The 27,454-nt window shown below is 36.5% G+C and overlaps 1 protein-coding gene across 1 annotated transcript in view; it reads left to right on the forward strand.

Annotated features, from left to right (window-relative positions):
• Positions 1 to 2,047: 2,047 nt before the first annotated feature.
• Positions 2,048 to 27,454, forward strand: part of LOC126972694 (clavesin-2-like) — a 34,534-nt gene continuing 9,127 nt past the window's right edge. Inside the window, exons 1-4 of the mRNA XM_050819590.1 lie at positions 2,048 to 2,205; positions 16,803 to 16,983; positions 22,077 to 22,233; positions 27,310 to 27,442. Coding sequence (XP_050675547.1) covers positions 16,845 to 16,983; positions 22,077 to 22,233; positions 27,310 to 27,442 — 429 coding nt within the window. The 5' untranslated portion in view covers positions 2,048 to 2,205; positions 16,803 to 16,844. The remainder of the gene's footprint in view (positions 2,206 to 16,802; positions 16,984 to 22,076; positions 22,234 to 27,309; positions 27,443 to 27,454) is intronic.

Below are 27,454 nucleotides of genomic sequence, written 5' to 3' on the forward strand. Positions count from 1 at the left end.
ATAACCTGCTCAACCCCAATACTTGCATATTAGTAAATTGACTTGAGATGTCGCTCTTGTAAATCTAAACAATATGTTATATTTTTAAAGTGATAACCCTCACTTCTAAGATTAATACACAAATAAAATTTGAAAAACAAAACATGTTGTTTAAAAGTTTATGTTATAGTAAATTTTATCACACAAATATTTTTAACAGTTCTTTTGAATTTCGTAACACATTTGTTTTATACATTTTCTAGGGTAATGTTTTAAAAGCATAATATAATATGTCATGCATCACCCCACAAAGGACTTAGTCGACTCAACCAAGTAGTAGGCATAACATGTTTATGATTTTGTATAAGCTGAAATATCTGCTGAAATTGAAACTGCATGTGATATAGTGGAGTGTTCTTCTCGCTGGATCGGTCTCTTTCTATCTAAAGATACTTCCTTCTCACTTGGTTTTCTACTTTTTTTATGAAAATAAGGGACGAGACGAGCAGGACGTTAATTGATGATGGTAATTGATACGCCCTATCCGAGCGGCACTACGATTGCGCTTGCCACCTTGAGACATAATATGTTAAGTCTCATTTGCCCAGTAATTTCATTAGCTACGGCGCCCGTCAGATCGAAACACAGTAATGTTTACACATTACTGCTTCACGGCAGAAAGAGGCGCCGTTGTGGTACCCATAATCTAGCCGGCTTCCTGTGCAAAGGAGCCTCCCACTGGTAAAGCTTGCTGCTTACTGCTTCTATCAAGGCGGTTGTACTTCAAGGTCTTCACTTGAAGTACATAGGTATGTCTGCTGTTCTCGGAGTCTTCCACCTTACCTTCGATCAGATAATACGTAAGAACTAAGAATACCAGGTATGCCTTTCAAGGGACTTTATCTGGTAGGTAGTTCATGCTATATATAGGTCGTAACTAAAACCCTTAAAATATTATATCGAAATATTGCAATGTATAAAAAAATAAGTAAGCAGAGTTGCTGTTTGTTTAAAGTATTTTTGTACCTACCTAGACGTGAAGATCTTTCAAATCAAATCAAATCAAAATAACTTTATTCATGTAGGTCAAGGAAATGACACCTATGAATGTCAAAAAAATATTTTTCTTATTAAATCTATCGCTACTTCGTAAAGGGTTGAGAACTAATGAAAACAAGTAGCAAGAAACTCATTTCGCCTTACGGTATGTAGATACCAACAGTTTATCTATACATATAATCAAAATTGGAGTGTCTGTTTGTAATATGGAAATAAGCGTTTTTATTACATGTATATGAAACAGTACATACACCAAAATTAATTTTTTTACAATTTGTCCGTCTGTCTGTTTGTTCCGGCTAAACTCTGAAATGGCGGGATTTTGACGGGACTTTTATTGGCAGGTAGCTGATGTAATGACGAGTAATTTAGGCCACGTTTATTTTAGAACAATTCTTTTATTTTAAAAAAATAATGTAATGTTGCAATGTTAAAGAACGGTCTAACTCTAAAAATAATTTATATGGCAAAACTCTCTCTCAGAGCTCTCGCCAATTGTTTCCGAAGCGGTAGTAGTATCTGGTATATTAGAAATAACATCAAAAAGAACTTTAAAGGAATCATACTTGTGCGGTGTTTCCGGGACGATACGACAAGGGTTCCTTTAAAAAAGCGCGTACACCTACCTTAAAGGCCGGAAACGCTCCTGTGATTCCTCTGGTGTTGCAAGAGATTGTGGGCGGCGGTGATCACTTAACAACAGGTGACCCGTACGCTCGTTTGTCCTCCTATTCCATAAAAAAAAACAATTTTGAGAAAATAAATGCCTTTTATGCCTTTAAAACAACGTTTGCCGGGTTAGCTAGTCTAACAATAAGTCTGTCACGGTCGTATAAAAGCAATGTAAATTAATATCGTAGTATATCTTCCATAGTTATCGTGACCTGTATCACAGCCTGTATCTATTTTGCTTGTTTCCGTCGCTGATCGTCGAAGGTCGCATAATCTTGTCACGTCATACGTCACTCGTCTGTACTCTGTAGTCTGTAGTTAGTTGTAGTCACTACTGAGTACTGACTACTGACTACACAGTCCACGCCAGAATTCCGAATAGTACGGTGCGGTAGTTGGATATTGTGCGTAATCTAACACGTATCTGTGAACTTAAAACAACAATAATCTATCAATAATTTAAACGGAGGATAGTAACCCTTGAAACGTGAAAAGGTAAGTTTTAAATAGCATTTCTTTTCTATTGTTGTTCATAGCGAATGTATCGAATTATTAATAATTGTTTTGGACACCGACAGCGTGGTTTTTCGTTTAAATTTTTTACTGAATAGGTAAGCGATAGGCATTTTAATAGTTATTATTGTTCCTTCTAATACTTTCTCAGGTTTCTCTTTATTTTCAGAATAAACAAATCTGTAATACAATTTAATATTAATATAATAATGATTAATCATTGCACTTTACAAAATATATTAGAAAAATATTATGATTAAGTCATTTGGATTTAATTTTCTACTGCTTAATGGACACATCGGATACACGTATATATTATTTTTATTTTATATGCAGTACCTACTTGTATTTAAAAGTTGTTAACGGTTACTATTGCTTAAAACCAACGTAGTTCGAATTACTTACATTTCGAGGTATTTACATATAGTTTTTAGTAAGATGCCACTATATTAGTGAAACATAATATCTAACAATGATTTAGTGATCTTTACTCCATGACGTCAATGTGTTTTTTATGCCACCATCACCTGAATAAAAAAGTGTAAGAGCTATCGACTCAATAGCAAACGTCTTTTTGTTAGTTTGCCGAAAAACTCTGGTTTAGATTATTGACAGCTATATCTATTATACGGGCCATTTTTTATTTGGATAAGGTGCTGTACCATAGACTAATAAAATACTAGCGTTTAGACATACAGCGCGTGTATGAAAAAAATATCTCTAATGTAGATACAACAAGATAGAAAAGAACAGCTAAATTCTATTGTAACTGTAACCGATTTTGATTGACAAGTCGTACACGGTCAGCCACGCTTGAAATAAGCTCTTTAACATCGGACACATATGGTCCTATGGTATATTGCTATGGGGCAACGCTGCCGATGTAAATACAATCTTTGTGCTGCAGAAGAGGGCTATTCGCGCTATTTATAATCTAGGTCCTAAAGAATCATGGAGATCAGAAATTTAAAGAAATTAACATCTTGACTGTTGCTTCTCAATATATTCTTGATAATGTTATGTATGTACATAGGCACATAAGTGAATTTGCTAGAGGCTGTCATAACCATAATGTTACCACCAGGAACAGACATTAACTTATAATGCCTACTACTCGGCTACGTTAGTAAGACTTTTGTGGGGCGATGTATATGCTTTTACAACAAGATCCCGGAAAATGTAAATTCAATTGTATGAAATTATTTTGTAGCCATATTTTTTATGAAAAAAAGAGGAAGTCCGCTGAGTTTGTTGCGCCCGTTCTTCTCAGGTCTGAGGCATTTGAAATGGGTAGTTATTGACTTTCAATAAGTGATGTATCGTATTTTGAATAAAATATATTGAAATTCACTTTTTCCAAGAAAAATAATTCAGGTAGGTTTACCTTTTTATAGCTAGACAGTTTTTACACGCTTTATATTAGCTTCACTTGTATGTTTGTATGTTTGTAACCGATTTCTTTGGACGCGATTTTAACCCACTTTAAACGGCTAGATTTCGTTCAAAATTTGTAGATTTATCGAGGACCGATGACATTACACTAATTTGATAAAATTATTCAATTTTTCAATTGCAAAATATGATTTTTGTTAATTTATATAATTTTTAAATGAATAAATCACTAATAAGCGCCATCTAGTAAATTATTGTAAACTACTAAGGAAACGCGCGACATGTCAAGACAGTTCCACGAAATTAAAGTATCTAGTTTAGAAGCGAATAGATGGCGGTGAATTTATATTTTCATTATAAATTATTAATGCGTGATTTAACTGAGCTAATTATTATAAGAGCTAGTTCGGGGATCTCGGGCTAGCTGAATTAAGTGATCATTCAATATAACTAAAATATTTTTATTCGCAAATATTAAAATCCCTTCATTCAATCTAAAAAAATTAACTAAAATAAATAATAGTTTAAAAAAAACTAAAGAACACGCTTTATATAAAATTCAACTAAAAAATAGAAAATAAATTTAAATTGAAAATAGTGTAAAAAAAATTATATATTTCATTATATAAAAAGCGTGGGGTGCTTTTTAAGATATTATTAAAATAATAATTCTTCTACATCCCACGCTTTTTTATGAAATATATAATATTTTTTTATACTATTTTCAATTTAAATTTATTTTCTTTTTTTAGTTGAATTTTATATAAAGCGTGTTGTTTAGTTTTTTTAAACTATTATTTCATCAATATAATCATAGTTCTAACCAGTTTTGAATTTGCCCAGAAGCAAAATAACACTCGTCACGTCTTGAATGGCTCCACAAACAGTGTTAATTAAAAATTTGCTAGTATATTTTGTTAAATAATATGTTTGAATACCTGTAAAAATAAAAGGCCTAGAGATGGTTATTATAGTACCAACTCCACGTATTTCTGTCGGCTTTTATTCGGATACTAAGCCACAAGACGATTTGTCCCGTGGTAATTCGTTTAAGTTCCTATAACCCATACCTGGGGCAGAGGGCATCGAGAGTGCATCTTTTTTTTATGACAGTAAGGGACGAGACGAGCAGGACGTTCGGCTGATAGTAATTCATACGGCCTGCCTATTACAATACAGCGCCGCTCAGGATTTTTAAAAACCTAAAAATTCTGAGCAGCACTAGAACTGCGCTGGTCACCTGGAGACATAAGATGCTAAGTCTTATTTGCCCTGCGTTGCCCTTCAGACGGAAACACAGTAGAGGTTACACATTACTGCTTCACGGCAGAAAAGTCGGCATCCTGTGCAAAGGAGCCTCCCACTTGTAAATCCATCGCAATCAGTCCTGACCGAGTGAAATCTCTCTTGATTTCTCTCCAGGTCTTTTCGATGTCTATCGCTTCGTCAATGACAGTTGGCCCGTATTTCTTTTTTTGTAAGTACTGTTACTAGTTTACACTAGTAAACCAACCGCAAGGATTAGGGCGAGGTTTGCATAGGGCATCAAGTAGCCTTAATCCGGCTCTGATTCTAGCAAAGATGTGTAAATCCACACATAGAATTGGTAGATACCCACTGAAAATCAGTGTTGGATTTATCCTAATCTCAAATCACAAATATGCTGTGTGGTTGCCTTATCGTGAACACATATTATTATTTTGTCGTGATAGCAGTATGTATGATGTACATAACATGTACTTCACACTTACAACGCCCTTTAAAGTTATTTTCGCTATCTTCAAAAAGTCCGATCAACTTGTGAATTTTCACACTATCAATCACCGATGTAAGTACAATGTTTTTCTAACTTTGGCCTTGAAATTTAACCAAAATGTACATAAATTAACATAAGACTCAGAAAGCGGAAACTAAATAGTACTTTTAAAGTAAATGAACAAGGACAGTGAAAGAAAATTTGAAATATGGACACTTTGTTCTACAACAAAGTAGGTATCACCATATCTGTGATAATATGCATCGCCTAGTATCCGAATACTGGGTCTATAAACTTCCCAGGACCGAATTCTGGCAGTTTTTGAGTCAAAGGTCCTGCCACATTTGGATTATTCTTCTCTCTGGTCTGGTTCACCCCAGGATGAGGTCAAATTCAAATTCAAATTCAAATATTTTTATAAACCTTTCCCACACACACATTTTTTAACAATTCTTTTAAATTTCGTAACATATTTGTTTTGTACATTTTCTAGGATCATATTGTAGAAGCATATACATCGCCCAACAAGAGACTTACTAACTCGACCCAACCGAGTAGTAGGCATAACAAGTTTATGTTTGTTCCTCGTTAACATTATGAATGTCACAGTTTCTAGAGAATTCCTCAATGTGCTTATGAACATACAGAACATTATTAAAAATGTATTGAGAAGCAACAGTCAAAATGTTTATTTCTTTAAATTTTTCTCTTAATGATTCTCTAGGACCTAGGTCGAACCATTTGATTGCGTATAACACAGTAACGGAGGAGGTCTACTCGCAAAATCGATAACGATACATTCGAAACGATACGATAATACTCCGAATATATCGCACCTACCCTACTCTAACAAATGTTCGATTTCCTTATCGTTTCTCGTAACCTTGAAAAACTAAATATTATCAGCTGTGCTATATTGCTGTTAAGTGTCAAATGTCAAAACATAGTTTAGACGTATAAGCGCGTTAATTGAATTTGTTTTGGTTTGGCGTTGTAATGTAATTTTCTGCATCACAGATCTGATACAACAAAGATTTTAAGTTGCACTATTTTTTATGGACACAAATTATTATAGTTAATAAAAATCAACTTACAACTTACCTTTCTACAGAAATTAACACAGGTTCTCATCAGCTCATCATGGCCATTGCTACACTTTATATAATACTAGCTGACCCGATAGACGTGGTTCTGAGCACAAAAAATAAAAAACTGTTTTTTTATGAATTTGTCAATAATATTTCATAACACCAAGAATTATTTTGTAAAATATGCTCCCTGTCAATGACTCATTGACGTCATTACTCCCTGTTGTTAACTATAATGAAATTGTTTCACAGCAGAACTGTCTAACCGTGCGTCAATAAATTCTCTCATAGAAAATATGTTCATAAAAACAAATATGGGAAATAAAACTAATTATGGATCCCAAATCGAAAAACTATCCTATCTCTCAAGTTGGACTAAACTGCACTCCGTGGAGTAATCCCCATTAAAATCCGTTCATTAGTTTAGGAGTCCATCGCGGACAAACAACGTGTCACGTAATTTATATATATTAAGATGAAAAGTATGACTATTGACTATGCAACTGTTTTAATTCTCATGTCATCATTTATGTTACGGCAACTTAGAAAGTACGATATGCGTCTAAACTATAATTTACACCAAAATAATCAAGAAATTGACTCCACAATCACAATAAAAGCATGACTACAACTGAAACAATAATAACAACGACAGCTTAGAAGGTGTCGTTGAGATTATCGTAAAAGTGATGTTAGATTATTTGTCAAATTCGAATATTCGTCACTGACATTAAACACATCAAATTATTGATAAAAACGAAATAATAAAGGAATAACTTTAACAATAAAGTAATCAAACACTTCCTGTGGTATTTAAATCATTCAATAGAGCGAGACAATACGTCGAGCTGACCCACATTTATCAGTATCAGGTCTGTGGCGTATGATGCGATGGTGAAATTCGGCGGCAGGAATCAGGTCTAACAGCTCTTCGAAGCACTCCTGTGATAAATGCGAATGAAGACACACAATGTACTCGAGCATAGAGTACTCGATACACGACGATTCGAGCAAATCCTAAAATCGACATTCGAAAAATTCGATAGACAGCATATACATCATATTCATATCAACACTTTTCAATGCTCGTCTTATTTTGATGTAATACACCGCAATTATATCTAGCACGTGTAAAAATTAAAATAATTGATTAGGCTAAATTGTTCGTGTGACCTTTATATTTTTATCAGTTTAAGTAAGCTAACGTTGGATCCGCTACGATTGATAATACACTCGATTTAGATACTTATTGTTAATGTTTATTAGACCAAGGACTCTTCATATTATACATGTAAGTACATCGAATAAAATATGATAATAAAGATTGTTGAATTAAATCTATTCTTATACTAAAATATAACACTTCTTAAAAGGAGTAAAACGCATTATAAGTATCTCTTTTACATTATTTATTTATTTAGATAGTTAAACCGACACCACATCATTAAACAATTAAAATGTTAGCAAGAATACAAGGGATAGTACAATACGACATATCTAGAGCTGTAAACAAAATTTACAATAGTGCGAAAAGAATGACAAAGTTAAAACAATTAAACATAACAAAATTAAAGAAATGAAGAGTTAAACAAAAATGATGATAAAATTACTTTAATACATTTCTATCAACAACAATACAATAATTTACTTCTATTTTTTTTTATGGAATAGGAGGACAAACGAGCGTACGGGTCACCTGTTGTTAAGTGATCACCGCCGCCCACATTCTCTTGCAACACCTCTAACATTCAACTTACATAACTAAGATTTTAATGTTTTAATGCAGTTGGTTTTAAATTTATTGATATTAACCACCTGAAAAATATCTATGATACCATTTTTTTGCAGTACTATCATTATAAGTTCCCAGTCAATGCTTCCCAAGAGGCCATTCACCTTAGATTCGGTAAACTGTTCAAGAACACATTAAATTATATATACCAAAATGTACTTACCACTCAGGCAAACGGGCAAGAGACTCAATTGATAGGGAGTGGTGAAGCAACCACCCATAAACACTCGCAACACCAGGGGTGAAGAGATGCGTTGCCGGCCTTTATGTTGGGAGAGTGCCTTATACTGGAAGGTCCCTAACGGTCGTTCCCAATATTCAGTCTATCTCTTACTTGAGATAAAAATCGTAACTATCGTTGACTTTTCAGTCCCAATAAATTTATCGACGGTAACTCACCTAATGCGTGCACGCTGTCTGACAATAGGATGACGTATAGCTTACTAGAGATATAAAGTTTGTACGGAAATTGCAATTTACGCGTGCCAATAAAAGGCGATAAGAATTAGACTTATATGGTATATTGGGAGAGCTTCAGATTATTGACAGGTAATAACTGACAGTAGAAGGTAGTAATTCATCTCTATCTGTAGATAGTATATTGGGAACGGCCGTAAGTTGTATTGGTTCGGGAAAAGAAGACGGTAACTCATTCCACAAAGTGACTGTGTTAGACATGAATTCCGTGAAAGTTTTGATGTCCGGTGGGTCCTGTGAGAACCTGTGAAACACAAAGTGCTGGAATTCGGCTTGTAGTATCAACCCGAACAACTCCTCAAAGCACTCTCCGTGGTATATGCGGTTGAAGGTGCAGAGAGAACCCTTCGCTACGTAACGCCAAGCTTTTGATGTAAGAACTCATATAAGCCCTTTGATTTAAATTTGTAAACAATTGTGACAGTCACTCAATGAAAAATTTAAAGGAATAAATATTATGACTGTTCATTGTCAGTACATATATGAAAATTTAACATGCGTTTACAAAAATCGTAATCTTTTTGCTCTAAGTAGTGATTTTCATCATTATAACACTAGAAATAGGGGTTTGCGTGTAACTAATTCTAGTAGGCTTCAAAAGATACTCATTAACTTTAAGGATAAATGTATACACTTTTAGATTTTAGTCCCAGCCCATATTCAGGCATTATGTATAAATTAATTTTTAAATTGGCTCTGTCGTAGATCATACTACTCCACAGCTGAATATCTAAATGATATATAGCAATAACAATGACAGTACAATATTGTATATTTTATTAAAAAGAGCGCAAAAAATTAAAGTTGGTAGAGTTTTCAGCCTTCTTCTCTCTCAGAGCGTCATTTGTTTCCGAAGCGGTTGTAGTGCTAACACTACCATTTCTAAAAATGACATCAAAAAGAATTCTAAAGGAATCAATTTTGAGAAAATAAATGCCATTATGCCTTTAAATAATAAATTTATTAGGATCTAAGAAAATTTATTGAATTAGGCGTTACTTTGCGGAAATCCATAATTATACAAATGATTTAGTTTTCTTTGGTGTTAATTCCGCCAATATTTGTTTTTAAACAATTCGACACATGTTTCGCCTCTACACGAGGCATACTCAGGACTTGTTGTGTCGCCAAAATCTGGCAAGAGACTGGACAGACGACTCGAACGTGTCGAATTGTTTAAAAACAAATATTGGCGGAATTAACACTAAAGAAAACTTAAATCATTTGTATGTTTATCAGGATCGTTTGTTTAAATAACAATAAATTAGTTGACATTACAGTACAACGTGTTATTGGGCGAACGATAGTGCGTTGTACTCTAAAGTCAACGTATTATAAACAATAATAAAATCCTATCTCGATTTGAAAGTATTTACACTAGAGTCTAGACTACCGTAGGTTTCGAATATTACATAGGTACTCGTACGTCCAATACTGACTACTATTTTGGAAAAAATGCTGTCATTGGTCAACAAGTTTTATTTCCAGAGGGAGAACTCGTTTATGTATTAATTATAACACTAGAAATAAGGGATTGCTTGTAACTACGAGTAATTCTAGTAGGCTTCATAAGATACATAATAGCTTTAAGGGTAAATGTATACACTTTTATAATAAAGTCCCAGCCACTGTTTAGTCATTATCTATAAATAAATTTAAATGTTTTATTAAAAAATGGCTCTGTGGTAAATCCTATTACTCCACAGCTGAATATCTAAATGATCGGACAGCCTGGGAATAGTTTGTGATTATTTTATAGCGATGGAAATGACTGTACAATATTGTATATTTTTATTAGAAAGTGTGCAAAAAATAATGCCGGGAGAGTTTCTTGCGCCGCTTCTTCTCTCTCAGAGCGCCATTTGTTTCCGAAGCGGCAGTAGTATCTAGTATATTAGAAATGACATCAAAAAGAATTCTAAAGGAATCAATTTTGAGAAAATAAATGCCTTTTATGCCTTTTAAGGCCGGATGCTTAATAAGTGTAAGTCCATATTATGCTGGGCTCGGTTGTCCACGTACACCCACTACTGGCTAAAAACTTTCTGTTTGCCGGTAGCTGAACAGTAATTCCAGCGAAACGGGCGAGGCCAAGGTGGCCAAAATTGTAGCTTACGGCTGCGGAGTGTCACCCGACAGGACTTGAGTACCGTCGGGAGAACCCCCGAGACTGATTTCAGACCGGCTTATATAACCTGTCAATATAATTTATTCAAACAAAACAAATCTTAAACTATATTTACAATACTATGACTACAAAAAATTTAAAATATCATTACGTGGAAGCGTACCTAAAATACTGGCAGCATTTCCGCGTTGGATAGCTAGGCTGATCCGTTGACCGAGATAGCTGCCAGCGCTTGGGTTTCCGGTAGCCTTATTGAGGCGCGAAGATAGTATTTTGAACATTCTCCGCGCCTCTGGGCCCCAAGTGCCAAGTGTCTCGACACCAAAGGGCACAAAGATGTATGACTCACTGAGACCAATATACCTGTCAATCATTGTATACTCTATTAGGTATTGGTATAAGCTATGTGCTAGCGTGTAGAGTGGTGCCGATGATAATAATATATCACATAGGATAGTCATTGGCTGTATATAAGAATGTTGTCACCGCTGACGAAACCTGGGTATAGCAAATGAGGAACGCTTAGAAATCAAAGGACAGTTATTGCTTTGGTATGTGAATACGTGCTTCGTTCCTCGGTTTACAGGTTACAGGTTTCGAAGGTAGAAAGGCTCAAGGTACACAATTTACAAGCCCTGAAGTGATGGTCAATGCGTTCCAAGAGGCTATTCATGTCGTCCCACAAGGAGACTGAAAAAACTTAACCAATTGTTTATAACAATTATTCCAACGAATGCAAAAGTGTGTATTAGTAATTATAGGTTTATCATAAACATAATATGTGGCGTTATTATTGAGAATCCAGATACCTACATTTATGATTTATAAATTGATAAGTACGACGCATACTAAGGTAACATCTGTGCAAATAAATTAATGGGGCAAGCGTATCATTGTCTCAATCAACTAGGCCATTTCATCATTCAATTGTGATATGATTTAAATAGAAATATATAATTTTATTCAATATTGGATCTAAAAATCACTTTTTCAATGTAATTTCGAAAGATAATTGGCTCCTGATCGCCGTAAGAAAATAGGAGTTACGTTTTTTTTTTTTTCATAATATTAAACTTAAAGTTTGTCATGTAATTCTACGAGTATTTCACAAAATAGCCTGTTAGAGATCCCTTCTACTTCGTGGTTAATTATTAATATATATTTTTTAATTCACCATAAGTCATTTTCGTACTGGTTTTTAGGAACTTGTTGTAGAAGCATAAATTTACTCTTTCTTATTAATAAATGCAATGTAAAGTTACTCCGTCATGTAATTCTGTAGTGACAAAAAAGTTTTAAATTTAGAAATAACTTTACTTCGCGTTTAATAAATAATACAGACTAAGTCGATTTAGTCAACTCATTGGTATAACAAGTTTATAATATCTGGTATAAATATTGTGATTATCACAATTTCTGGGATATTTATAAATATGCATTTTATGTACGGAGGTATATTATTTTATCACTAGCTGACCCGACAGACGTTGTTCCGTAGATAATAAAAAAAATACTGATTTAATTTGCCAATAATATTTCAAAACATCTCGTTCATCAAATTATTTCGTAAAAAATGCTCCTGTTTTTATAATGAAATTGTTTCACAGCAGAACTGTCAAACCGTGCGTCACTAAATTCTCTCATAGAAAATATGTCCATACAAAACAAATATTGAAAATAAAATTAATTATGGGTCCTAAATCGAAATAAAAAGTATCCTATCTCTCAAGTTGGACTAAACTACAGTCCATGAAGTAATCCCCAATAAAATTCGTTCATTAGTTTAGGAGTCCATCGCGGACAAACAGCGTGTCACGTATTTTTTATATATTAATCATGGATAAGTTTTGTGTCAAAGTCGTTATCTTATACCAAGATTATATTAAACCAAGAAGCAGGATGTGCCGACATTTCATCGAGAAGTTTATATTCGGATGTTCATAATATAAATAAATGACAGTGAAAGAATTATTTCGTTGATACTCTGTGATACTTTTCTTAATTTCATTGTGGAATCGTTTTACATTATATTATCAATATAGGTATTTTAAAAAGTTATTGTAAAAGACCAAATCCGGGACACGGACTAGTAAAAAAAGAAGGACTCCGCGCCGTGATATTAGCAAGTGAAGCACCTTTATGCTAGTGTGCGTGCGGTTACGGGGTATACCAGTTACACAATTTTTTCTCCCTTAAATAATCATATATCCTCAAATACTTTTATAGTATTGTTTTTACACTTTTTCACAACGCACCACGGCATTTTTAAAATATTTTATTGCGACGATCGCAAATCTCGTAATGGCGGCCGATCGGCTTGTATTAGTTTAAGTGTATGCGTGGGGCTATGTATTTACACGATTTCCGGCTTGTTTTGGTGAAGAAAATATGTCCATACAAAACAAATATTGAAAATAAAAATAATTATGGGTCCTAAATCGAAATAAAAAGTATCCTATCTCTCAAGTTGGACTAAACTACAGTCCATGAAGTAATCCCCAGTAAAATTCGTTCATTAGTTTAGGAGTCCATCGCGGACAAACAGCGTGTCACGTATTTTTTATATATTAATCATGGATAAGTTTTGTGTCAAAGTCGTTATCTTATACCAAGATTATATTAAACCAAGAAGCAGGATGTGCCGACATTTCATCGAGAAGTTTATATTCGGATTTTCATAATATAAATAAATGACAGTGAAAGAATTATTTCGTTGATACTGTATGCGTGGGGCTATGTATTTACACGATTACCGGATTGTTTTGGTGCCTCACTGTTATGTAAGGTGACACGGAGTCCTTATTTTTTTTTCTCGTCCGTGATCCGGAATCGAAAGACCGTCATGGATTTCTGAGTGTGGTTGTTATGAAGGGAATGACTGCGATAATTGGGGGAATTTGGTTATCTGTGGAATGTGTGCGCCTGTGTACGAGTACTTAATTCCTAAAGAAGATACATAAGTCGCTAAGTTTTTATTAAATAAATTGATTAGGTACTTGAAATACAAGGTCGTAGCGTATATACATTTTTGATAGTCTTTTGTCGTCTCATAAAGTTTGAACTAGCATTCATTCGTTTGAGTTTTTTGATTTGAGATTCATTAATTTTAGCGTCTTAAATAAGCAGTTTGTTTTGTAATTTTTGTAAATGCAATTATTTTACTGAATAATGTTAACAATGGTGGGGACATAAATGCGTAAATCTTTTGAAATTTTAAATCATTATCCATAAATTTAGTCTAGAGCTTCGGAGTTCTGAGGTAACAAATGTATTACAAAATTCATAGAAATTTTTGAATACGTTTGTGTGGTTAAAGGTTGCTATAATATAAATGAGTGTCTTAAGGCGACACTAAATGCCAGCGACCTTGAGCGATATGAGTTCACGGCTGCCGGCCCGCCATCTATGTAACAAAGCCAATATTTTCAAAATTCTTGGGTGGAAAATAGTTTATATGCTTACAATCCTCGTTATTCACTACTAATCTGAATAAATGAACCTACACAAAAAAGTACAAGCTATAAGAATAACTTTTCTGAGAGAAGTACCAAAAAATGCGTCACGCCATACCAAAAAACTTGTTTAACTTCAAAGAAAAGTGGTAGTTCAAAGAGGCTCGGCAGTGTTAACTATAACCAACAGCAAGCATTAGCAACCTACAAATAAGACTTAAGGATATGTTTAACAGGATTAAGTAGTGTTCATAGCTCCAAATGCTATATTTTCACCACAAAACTTGTCTAAAAACACCATGTTTGCGTGTTTTCTGCTTACTCTTCGCCTTAATGATTTGACACCTTGGGAATGGAGCGACCGCGCAGTGCTATTAAGAAAATTGAAGCCCGCTGAGGCATATATGTTTTCGAAAACATAGTAGATTTTTTTTTAATAAGAAGGGGCGTCGCGTGATGGGAAAGTGAGGAAGTGGCGAGCCACCACCCATGGGCACGGGAAAACTGCTATTAAATTAATAATTTACTATAAAAATTATTAAAAAAAATTCTATAAGTGATATAAAAACATACTTGGAACATAAATATTTGAGTTCGAGTCCCTAATTGCAGATTAAAGCAAGAAAAACATTGAGATCATAAGGAAAATTTGCACTGTTACAATATATTTTATCTTACTAATGTATTTGAATTTGTTAAGATTGATAATGAAATAGAACTATAACGTGAAATTAAGTATTTTTGATATTTTTATCAATTTTTTGTATAGAAAAGGAGGAAAAACGGGCGTAAGAGTGACCTGATAACCTGATAAGTAATCACCCACATTCTCTTGCAACATCACAGTCGAAGAATATATAGTACAAGTACCACAGGAATCACAGGAGCGTTGCCGGCCTTTTTGAAAGTACCCATGTCGTCTTATGCCGCAAACACCGCACAACGAAGCTCATTCCACAGCCAGCTTGTCAAGGAAGAATGTTCTTTGAAAACCACACTGTGGAGGAGAATCCAAAAATCAATTATAGTCCATTTAACTTGTCAGTAGATATATATCTTATATTTATAAAAATGAATTGCTGTTCGTTAGTCTCGCTAAAATTCGAGAACGGCTGGACCGATTTGGCTAATTTTGGTCTTGAATTATTTGTGGAAGTCCAGAGAAGGTTTAAAAGGTGAATAAATATGAAAGTGTTCGGAATTAAATGGAAACAACAATTTTGTTTTTCCTCTGATGTGTCCCCCGTCGTCCGATATTTGTTTTGTATGGACATATTTTCTATGAGAGAATTTATTGACGCACGGTTTGACAGTTCTGCTGTAAAACAATTTCATTAAAACAATAGAGAGCATATTTTACGAAATAATTCTTGATGTATTATGGAAAAATTCATAAAAAAAAATAATATATTTATTATATACAGAACAGCGTCTGTCGGGTCAACTAGTAATAAGTATATATATAGGACACTGGATATATATATAAATCCAGTGTCCTGACGTTTGTTTCTAACTCCTAAACTAATGAACGGATTTTAATGGGGATTACTTCATGGAGTGCAGATAAGTTCAACTTGAGGGATGGGATAGTTTTTATTTCGATTTGGAACCCATAATCTATAATATTTGTTTTGTATGGACATAATATTTTTATGAGAGAATTTATTGCTGCACGGTTTGACAGTTCTGCTGTGAAACAATTTGTATCTCGGTTTTGTTAATATTCGATATATTTTAAGCGTATTAGAATGTAACAACTCCTAGTTGTCCTATAAATAAATAAATAAAATAAATATACAATTTCAATATAACAGGGAGTATATTTCACGAAATAATTCTTCATGTACCTGACGACGACCTGTATAGCCGAGTGGTTAGCGATCCTACCTACTATGCTAGAGGTCCCGGGTTCGAATTCCGGTAGGTGCAAGCATTTATATGATGAATATGGATGTTTGTTTCCGAGTCATGGATATTTAAATGTATTTATGTATGTTTATATGAATTTATGTATGTTTAAGTAAGTATATTGTATTAAATATATCGTTGTCTTGTAACCCATCACACAGGCTATAGGTATATGCTTAACTTGGGGCAAGATAATTTGTGTAAAGAGTGTGTCAATATTATTATTATATTATGTATCTACTTATTATTAACAGTATTTAATTTATTATGTACAGAACAACGTCTGTAGGGTCAGTGATTATAAAATAGAGTCTTATGTTATTTACGTCGTGAAGCACGTGTTAAGATGCAAACAAGACTTAGTCATGTTTGAGTCACTCTATAGCAACGACAAAGTTGCAATCACATTATCCTTAACATTGTAAGACTAATTGAGTTCATATAATATTTGTAGATAACGAATCAAGCAGCTGCTTATCGGTCTTAATATCACACCATTATCTCAACACAAAGTGCTGGGCACTTCGTGTATAGATAACTAATAATAGATTATAGAATAATCGTTATATTTTCTTTGTTCTTACAGGACGATTTCTTGTCAGTGAGTATAGTTAAATGTTTATGAGAGATGCCCGTGCGACCTTTAGAGCCACTTCTAGCTGAAAAGGCACGTGTGGAGTTAGGTGAAGATGTCAACAGAATTGAAGAACATATTCGAACTGTAAAGCAATGGATTGCAGAACAGCCGCATTTGATAGCAAGAACAGGTAAGCTGTGCCAATGTCATATGTAATACTGTTTTGAAAGAATGTGATTTTCAGATGATCAGCTAAACCAGTTTTGTATGAAATTTTGTTTGAGTTCGCATCGGGTCAAAGTGTAGATGCAACACTTTGACCCGATGCCTGACGTTACAATAGAGTTTTCGAAACTGTTTGTTCTTAACATCTTGACTGTTGCATATCTTAATGATACCACAGATGGTACTGGAGCGACCGCCCTCCGGCTATTAAATAATAAGTTTAATTGTACAATATTACTCTGTAAACATATTTTCACTGAGTTTGTTGCGCCCATTCTTCTCAGGTGTGAGGCATTCGTTTTGGTATGGGCAGTTTTTGACTATCAATAAGTGATGTCACATCCTATTTAGAATAAAAATATTTGAATTTGAATTTCATCTAAGAATAGATTTAGGATAGTAAAGATAGTTTATACACTCACATAAGAAGGGTTACAATCGTAAACTTGTAATAACACTAGATAACTTTTGGGATAGAACTAGACTCATCGAACACATCTTTGTCGCCTGGGAAGAGTCACATGATGCATTGAGCATTTTTGTGATTTGCCCAAAGCATTTGACTACGTCCACCATGAAACTTTACTCCTAAAACTAAAGCATTATGGAGTGAAAAATAGAGCCCTAAATCTGTTAAAATCATATTTAAGCGAAAGAGTTCAGATAATCGATGTAAATGGCAAACGGTCTTCGGGTAAACCTGTGGGAATAGGTGTTCCACAGGGTTCTATTTTCGGTCCTTTCTTATTTCTTATATATATTAACGATCTACAGTTTTTGGTAGATGATAGCCATGAGATTGTATTGTTTGCTGATGATACTTCACTTATTTTTAAAGTGAAGCGACGTGCAGATATTGATGACGAGGTAAACAATACACTCTCAAAGATAGTGCGGTGGTTTGAGACGAATAATCTGCACTGAAACAGTAAAAAAACAAAGTGTTTACGGTTCATTACACCAAACACAGCGGAGGTACAAACCAACCTACTTATAAATGACCAGAGATTGGAATTTGTGGACACTACGGTCTTCTTGGGTATCACGTTAGATAAAAAGCTTCAGTGGGGTCCACATATTGCCCATCTAGCAGATAGACTCAGCTCTGCGGCATATGCAGTTAGAAAGATTAGAGATTACACGAATGTTACGACCGCTAGATTAGTGTACTTCAGTTATTTTCACAGCATCATGACGTACGGTATTTTACTATGGGGTCATGCTGCTGACATTGATATAGGGTTTGCTCTGTAAAAGAGAGCTGTTCCTGCTATATATCAGCTTGGTTATAGACAGAGATCTTTGAGAGACAAAGAAAAACTTAAAGAAGTAAATATTATGACTGTTCATTCTCACCTACATTTATGAAAATTTAATATACTTTCACAAAAATCGTCACCTTTTTGCTCTCAATAGTGATTTTCATTATTATAACACTAGAAATAAGGGATTGCTTGTAACTAATTCTAGTAGGCTTCATAAGATACATAATAGCTTTAAGGGTAAATGTATACACTTCTATAATAAAGTCCCAGCCACTGTTCAGGCATTATCTATAAATAAATTTAAATGTTTTATAAAAAAAATGGTTGTGTCGTAAATCCTTTTAATCCACTGCTGAATATCGAAATGATCGGACAGCCTGGGACTAGATTATTATTATTTTATAGCGATAGAAATTACTGTACAATATTGTATATTTTATTGAAAAAAAAAAAGAATGCTGGGAGAGTTTCTTAGTGGGAATTGAATGACACTGAGCCGTCACGCTATGTAACGCTAGTTCGGGTAAAGTCGGCCCGAGTTGAGTAAGGGAGAATAGCTCAGTCACCACAGTTGTGTGACGTATTATTAATTTCGCTTTAATGAAGTTTTCATTTATGTCATGTGTTCAAGAAGAAACTTAAGTGGCCATTTTTACAAACAGGCGTTCTCTTCTCTTTTTCTCCTTGGTTTTTCTTAGATCAAAATTATTTTCAAATACCGTCATCATCACTATCTATATCTCACTGTTTTGATTTTAATATTCTTGTTTTTGTTAGTGCTAAAGTGCTTTAAACGGCTTAATCACATAAGTCGCAAACAGATCCGGCATCAATAAGCGAGAAAATCGCCCAAAACAGAATATGTCTTTCCGTCCTTATGAAGTGGAAATAGCTTTTTTTTATGAAAATAAGGGATGAGACGAGCAGGACGTTCAGCTGATGGTACCTAAATGATACGCCCTGCCCATTGCAATGCAGTGTCGCTCAGGATTCTTGAAAAACCCCAAAAATTCTGAGCGGCATTACAACTGCGCTCGGCACCTCGAGACATAAGATATTAAGTCTCATTTGCCCAGTAATATCACTAGCTACGGCGCCCAGACCGAAACACAGTAATGCTTAGACATTACTGCTTCACGGCAGAAATAGGAGCCATTGTGGTACCCATAATCTAGCCGGTATCCTGTTCAAAGGAGCCTCCCACTGGTGACATGAGCACGTAACCCTAATTTTTTAGTTTTTAGTCACTTTTCTTCTCTTTTAGTTCTCTTTATCACACTAATGATTATCTCGCCCGCATGGGCGCGAAGGTATCAATAGAAATAGAAATATATTTATTTCACTTTGAGACATAAGATGTTATGTCTTATTATCCCAGTAAATTGAACAGCTATGGCGTCCTTATGAAAAAAAAGACGCTGCTGTGGTGTTCACCTCGCCAGAATCATTTGCTTAAATCCTCCCCCTGATACCTTCATATTTTGTTCTAATATTTTGTTTATTGTAAGATATATATCTAATGTTATATGTAAAATTCTCATTTACATAGGTAAGTCATTTTTAACATCAATGTGATAAGATTTTGGTTTTTGAACCAAAAAAATAACCAACGAACTCGATCTCGGCATTGTCTTATTATAGAGTCAACCGTGCCTCCAGATTTTTTAAGCGGCAAATCGCCCGTGCAAAGTCAAAACACGTCGTCAAAATCGGCGAGCAGCTTTCCAGCTACCCGACCGGAACACGCAAGTTCTGGTCGTTGTCGAAAGCTGCTCTAGGTAACTTCAGCCAGCCGTCCATGCCGCCGTTGCACATGAGGAATGACACCCTGACCCATACGGGAAATAATAATAATATATATAGCATAAAAGAGAAAGCCGATCTCTTGTGCACTCTTTTCGCCTCCAACTCGACTCTTGACGACAACGGAAAAACACCGCCGACCATCCCGCGGTGTCAGAGCTCTATGCCTGAAGTACAGTTCAGACAGAAAACTGTTAGGCGAGCTCTGTTTTCGTTGGACGTCAGGAAGTCGAGCGGGCCGGATGGCATTTCTCCAATCGTGCTTAGAACGTGTGCCCCTGAGTTGACGCCGGTGCTAACGCGTTTATTCCGGCACTCTTATTCTAAAGGCGTAGTCCCTGACTCATGGAAGTCAGCCCTTGTCCATCCGATCCAAAAAAAAGGAGACAGTTCGGATCCGGCAAACTACAGGCCTATTGCTATTACCTCCCTGCTCTCCAAAATCATGGAGAGCATAATTAGCCGTCAGCTCTTGGTATATCTAGAGGGTCACCAGTTGATCAACGACCCACAATACGGGTTTCGCCATGGTCGGTCGGCAGGTGATCTTCTGGTATACCTAACACATAGATGGGCAGCGGCTATTGAAAGCAAGGGGGAAGGCCTGGCAGTTAGCCTGGATATAGCGAAGGCCTTTGATCGTGTATGGCACAAGGCGCTCCTCTCCAAACTTCCATCATTTGGGCTTCCCGAGAGCTTGTGCAAGTGGAGGTCCAGCTTCCTCACTGGGCGCAGCATACAGGTCGTTGTCGACGGATATTGCTCGAACCCGAAGCCCGTGAATGCTGGAGTGCCCCAAGGCTGTGTGCTGTCTCCCACGCTGTTTCTTCTGCATATCAATGATATGTTGGACACCTCCAACATTCATTGCTATGCAGACGATAGCACTGGTGATGCCGTATACACTGGCCATGCAGGTCTCTCTCGGGAAATCGTCGACCAGTGCCGGGAGAAACTTGTGTCTTCTATCGAGTCCTCTCTTGACAAGGTCGCGGAATGGGGAAAATTGAACCTTGTCCAATTTAACCCCCAGAAGACTCAAGTTTGCGCGTTTACCACAAAAAAAACCCCATTTGTCGTATCACCGCTCTTCGAGAACACTTCTCTTAAAGCCGCGCCTTGTATCGGAATACTGGGTCTCAAAATCTCGAGCGATTGCCAATTTCGTGGTCATCTGGAAGGCAAAGCCAAATTGGCTTCAAAGAAACTGGACTATTAATGATAATAGAGCACGGCAATACTTCAAGCCGGCCCACATACTAGCGCTCTACAAAGCGCAGGTCCGGCCACACATGGAGTATTGCTGTCATCTCTGGTCTGGTGCACCCCAGTATCAGCTCGATCCATTTGACCGCGTGCAACGCAGAGCAGCTCGAATTGTCGGGGACCCAGTGCTCTGTGAACGGCTGGATCACTTGGCGTTGCGTAGAGACGTCGCTTCAGTGTGTGTTCACCGCATTTATCAAGGGGAGTGTTCCGAAGAGCTGTTTAACCTGATTCCTGCCGCCGAATTCCACCTTCGCACGACACGCCACAAGTTCCTCACCATCTGGATGTGTGGCGGTCCTCCACAGTGCGGTTTTCAAGGAGCTTCCTTCCACGTACTACAAAGCTGTGGAATGAGCTTCCTTGTGCGGTGTTTCAGGGACGATACGACATGGGTACCTTCAAAAAAAGCGCGTACACCTTCCTTAAAGGCCGGCAACGCTCCTGTGATTCCTCTGGTGTTGCAAGAGATTGTGGGCGGCGGTGATCACTTAACAACAGGTGACCCGTACGCTCGTTTGTCCTCCTATTCCATAAAAAAAAAAAAAAGAGTCGTGTACAACGTACCTATCTAGCTTCCGCAAGCTAGCAATTAGCTTACTACAGCAATATTTAAGCCCTCTTAATCACAAACAAAATTTTATGGAAATCAATTTAGGTGTCTTGGAAAAGGTAAACTAACACTCGAACAGATTAATCATATTGTACCTTTCTTTCTTTACAGACGATCAATGGTTAGTTGCTTTTTTGCGGGGATGTAAATACAATATAAATAAAGTAAAGAAAAAAATGGAGCTGTTTTACAATATAAGATCTACAAGTCCCGATGTCTACTGTGTCAAATATAACGAGCCAAAGATTTACAGTCTGCTAGAGATGGGGTAAGTTGTAGCCGTATATGTTGTAGTGATGTCAGTACCATTGTAAACATTGAAGTAATATGTACTAGAAAGCTGTCGTAAGCATAAGTCTTGGTCCATTTTTGCAAAAATTTAAACTTAAGTTCGCTGCAGCGCTAAATCATTACTCATATCTAATCAAAATAATAATAATATAATAATAATAATTCCTTTATTTCAGGCTACAAGGCCCATAAAATAAATACCTTATAGTCTAACATACATATGATATATAACTTAAATCTACGTCACATTATCGCGGCGATGTGAGGCGCGGGTTCGGTAGCTTCCGGCGGTCGGCGACATCCGCGATACTTGCGGAACACGACCCCCTTCGGCCACAGCTGAACTTCCACGAAGATCGATATTTGTTCTGTCGGGACGCGAACAACAAAAGAGTTGAAGTCTACTGCGTGACGCGTCACCAACTTTTCGACCCCCAACCGGAACCTTGTCTTCTCCACCGAGTAATGAACAATGTCGGAGGTCTTTGTGGTGTGGTGAAAGCGAGAGACGTAGATATACGTCGCTGGAATTACGGAACGCAGGAGCTGGTTCTGTCCTATCGGTACTGTGCCACATTGGTTATGACTAGGAGGTCTCCTCTTCTTCCGCTCCACCTTAATGAAGCCATCCTTGTCGTTCAGACCCTTTGACACAGTTCTACAAGCGGGTTCGTTGCGGGCGTGCCCGCTTCCCCTTTCTGTCCTCAGCACTGTCCGCTTTCTGGGTTAAATAATAAAATATTCAGCGCTAGTAAGCGCTCTTAGGGTATACCTAGGGCAATTATAATTGCCTCGTGACTCAAACATCGGAAGCGCAATGAAAGCCCTGGCACTTACGCGTTTCGTTCAACTAATCTTTCAAATTCAAATATATTTTATTCGAAATAGGATTCTAAATCACCTATTGAATGTCAAAAATTACCACTCATTCGAGCTCAGCTGGTTTGTTATATATTAATTAGGTAATAATGTTATTTCGTACAATACAATTTATAATTAAATAGTCTGAGGGCGTTTGCGCCATTCTTAGTCGGACATTCACGTTCATTCAATGTTTGTTTATATTTGACAGTTGTCGTCGAGAATAAGTGAAATGTCACTTCTTGACTTTTAGCCTGAGATCTAGAGAGCCACTGACCTGTATAAATACCACTGGGATAGGCTGTTCCATATGTTTGACAGCAAATTTTTGTGCCTATTTGAAGCAAAATTTATTGAATTAGGCATTACATTGCGGAAATCCATAATTATACAAATGATTTCGGTTTTCTTTAATGTTAATTCCGCCAATATTTGTTTTTAAAAACAATTCGACACGTGTTTCGCCTCTACACGAGGCATCCTCAGGACGTGTTGTCTCGCCAAAATCTGGCACGAGACTGCACAATTTAACTGCACTTCGAAACACGTGTCGAATTGTTTTTAAAAACAAATATTGGCGGAATTAACACTAAAGAAAACCTAAATCATTTGTATATTTGAAGCGCCACTTGCGAGCGTCCAGAGAACTAATTTTGACGTATAATACAAATGGATGCGAAGGAACGTAAAATACTCTAAAGTATTTTTGCATTTTGAATTAATTTCATTCGTTTTGCGTGTTATTTATACTTCAAGAATCAACGTAATAAAGCACACAATTTTTTTTGTAGATAATTTCCCACCATCTCCTCCTCCTAGCGTCGCTTTCTTCAGTGCTAAGGGTCGTGATCATCTCGACAGAGTACTTTACCCACCATCTATCGATGTTTGTTTAGCTGAGGTCATCATGTACCGCAGACTCTCGCTATATAGCTAACAGCGCCAAAATGCCGAATAACGAACAGGCAAAAATGCACTTTCACAGCTGCCAGTCTAGTGGTAAATAATAGAGGTCAGTGTATAGAGCGCATATAGCACTCAAATGACAGTCATTGTTACAAACGCTTAGATCTGGCATAGACTAAGGCTGAGATCTATAGACCGTACTTAGACTTTGCTCAGAGTTTACTTACATAAAATTTTGCTGAGTTGAAGCTTAGCACAATCTTTGATTTGGTATTTATTGGTCAAGCGCGCGCTTCATTAAACATAGTTAAATGTCGATTATTATTTATCAAACTTTTACAATATTAAGTAAACGAAATAATAACAATATCCAAAACTTATTTCATTACCTGTTTTATTGAAATAAGTAGAAATCTATGTATGATTTATGCGAAATGTGGATTGTTAACTTATTTGTGACCTCTGAGAAGAAAGAGGATGTAAATACGTAATAAGAGGCTGCCTAAGTAAAATATTCAAATTTAGTATTTGAAAGCGAACGATTGCTTAAAACGTAGTTGATTTCGGCTATCTCTGTCTTTTACAAGATTATAGCCGTCATCTGTCAATCTATCACCCACTGGACGTTTCATACAATCGAGTGAATCGCTTTTTTTTAGAGAGTTTCGATATGATGTCTGAGAAACGGAATGCATTTTTATATGCGTGACAGCTATGGGTGACAGCAGACACTGTTTTTTACGGGAATTTTAAGCCGGCGAACAACAGCTGTTGTGATGACGCAAGAAATTGTTTATCTCCTTTTTGTCAGGCTTATAGTTTGAGTTTTTCCTAAGTCGTCGTTATGGTGGACTTAAGCTTAGGTACGATTAGCTAGCATTTAAAGCGATGTTTGTAAAATATATGGAATTCGACCTTACCTAATCTAGATAAGTTTGAGCATAGTACAAGTGAGATGATTACAACATCATCAGGTTCATAACGCCATCTCTATTGTGTATATAATTTGTATACATTAACTCTGTGATGATTAACATTACATTTCTGATCCATTACAATTAAATAGCTTCTTACTTACTCCATTTCTTTTTCTTATTTAAACGATCTTTTAATTCGTTCTTTTACTTTTACTAAAAATCCTAATATTTGTATGGGGTCGACCTTTTCCCTTAAGATCTTCTCACATTCCCTTAGTTTGCATTTGAAAAAAAAACCGTGAAAATAGCAAGGAAGAAAATTTGTTTTTATTTAAAATCATGACTATTGAAAGCAAGAGAAGACCTGGCAGTTAGCCTGGATATAGCAAAGGCGTTTGAACGTGTATGGCACAAGGCGCTCCCCTTAAAACTTTTTATCATTTGGGCTTCCCGAGAGCTTATGCAAGTGGACCTCCAGCTTGCTCACTGGGTACAGGTAGTTGTCTACGGTTATTACTCGAATCCCAAGTGCGTGAACGCTGGAGTGCCCCAAGGCTGTGTGTTATCCCCACGCAGTTTCTTCTGCATATCAGTGATATGTTGGTCACCTCCAACATACATTGCTATGCAGACGATTGCACTGGTGATGCTGTATACACGGGCCATGCAGGTCTCTCTCGGGAAATCGTCGACCAGTGCCGGGAGAAACTTGTGTCTTCTATCGAGCCCTCTCTCGAGAAGGTCGCGAAATAAGGTAAATTGAACCTTGTCCAATTTAACCCCCAGAAGACTCAAGTTTGCGCGTTTACCACTAAAACCCCATTTGTCATATCACCGCTCTTCGACAATACTTCCCTTAAAGCCTCACCTAGTATCGGAATACTGGGTCTCGAAATTTCGAGTGATTGCCAGTTCCGTGGCCATCTGGAGGGCAAAGCTATATTCGCTTCGAAGAAGCTGGGCGTCATTAATAGAGAACGACAATACGTCAAGCCGGCCCATATTCTAGCGCTCTTCAAAGCGCAGGTCCGGCCACACATGGAGTATTGCTGTCATCTCTGGTCTGGCGCACCCCAGTATCAGCTCGATCCATTTGACCGCGTACAACGCAGAGCAGCTCGAATTGTCGGGGACCCAGTGCTCTGTGAACAGCTGGATCACTTGGCGTTGCGTAGAGACGTCGCTTCATTGTGTGTCTTCTACCGCATTTATGACAGGGAGTGTTCCGAAGAGCTGTTTAACCTGATTCCTGCCGCCGAATTTCACCTTCGCACGACACGCCACAAGTTAGGATATCATCCCCACCATCTGGATGTGTGGCGGTCCTCCACAGTGCGGTTTTCAAGGAGCTTTCTTGTGCGGTGCTTCCGGGACGATAAGACATAGGTACCTTCAAAAAAAGCGCGCACACTATCCTAAAAGGCCGGCAACGCTCTTGTGATTCCTCTGCTGTTGCAAGAGAATATGGGCGGCGGTGATCACTTAATACCAGATACGCTCATTTGTCCTCCTATTCCATATATAAATTATTTGATTATAAATATAAGTAACGACATCAATTATAGATAAATTATTTTGCGTTAGATAATTATCATGGTATATATATAATTCTCGTGTCACAATGTTCGTTCCCGTACTCCTCCGAAACGGCTTGACCGATTCTCATGAAATTTTGTGGGCATATTGAGTAGGTCTGAGAATCGGCCAACATCTATTTTTCATCCCCCTAAATGTTAAGGGTGGTCCACACGAATTTTTTTTTTAATTTTTTTGACATTTTTTTTTAATTTGTTTGATTATGGGTCAGCATTAAAAAATACATACAACTTCAAATTTTCACCCATCTACGATCAACAGTTACTTTTGTATCGCGATTTTAATATCGGCAATACAACGTTTGCTGGGTCAGCTAGTAAATTATATATTTGTCTAGGGCAAAGACATTCTACTGACTGTCGACTGAATTTATTTATCTCGACATCCGTCAGTTTATCAGGCGTAGCAACGCCTTAACTGACTACTGAATCGGTCATAGTGATATTTTGCACTCATGTTGTCAGCACTCATGGCGCATTTTATCTAGGAATTTTAAAAGATTCCTATGGAAGATCATACGATTTTAAGGCCGGGTTCACATATGATGAATGACGGCGAGATAAAGCTATTGGATGAAAGAGAAAGAGTAGTTGTAGCAAGGCGAGTGAAAGAGAAGGAAAACCTGTCTCTGACGGTCACCGATTAAGAAGCTTGTATTATATAAGTTTATATTATTTACGTTTACACTTATGGAGCCACAACGAAGTGTTTTGATTCCATAACTGTTAAAGTGGTTTTGCTTGTATTCAATAAATGTATTTTTTGTTTTACAGCATTTGCCTTATAATGCCAAAAACAAAAATTGAGTCTGCAGATCCACGAGTAGTAGTATACAGAATAGGACAATTCCAAACATCCAAATATCATATGCTGGAATTTTTGGCCGTATTGCTGCTCCAATTTCAGGTTTGGAAGTAA

This window comes from Leptidea sinapis, chromosome 27 (assembly GCF_905404315.1).
Source record: "Leptidea sinapis chromosome 27, ilLepSina1.1, whole genome shotgun sequence".
Taxonomy (NCBI): Eukaryota; Metazoa; Arthropoda; class Insecta; order Lepidoptera; family Pieridae; genus Leptidea; species Leptidea sinapis.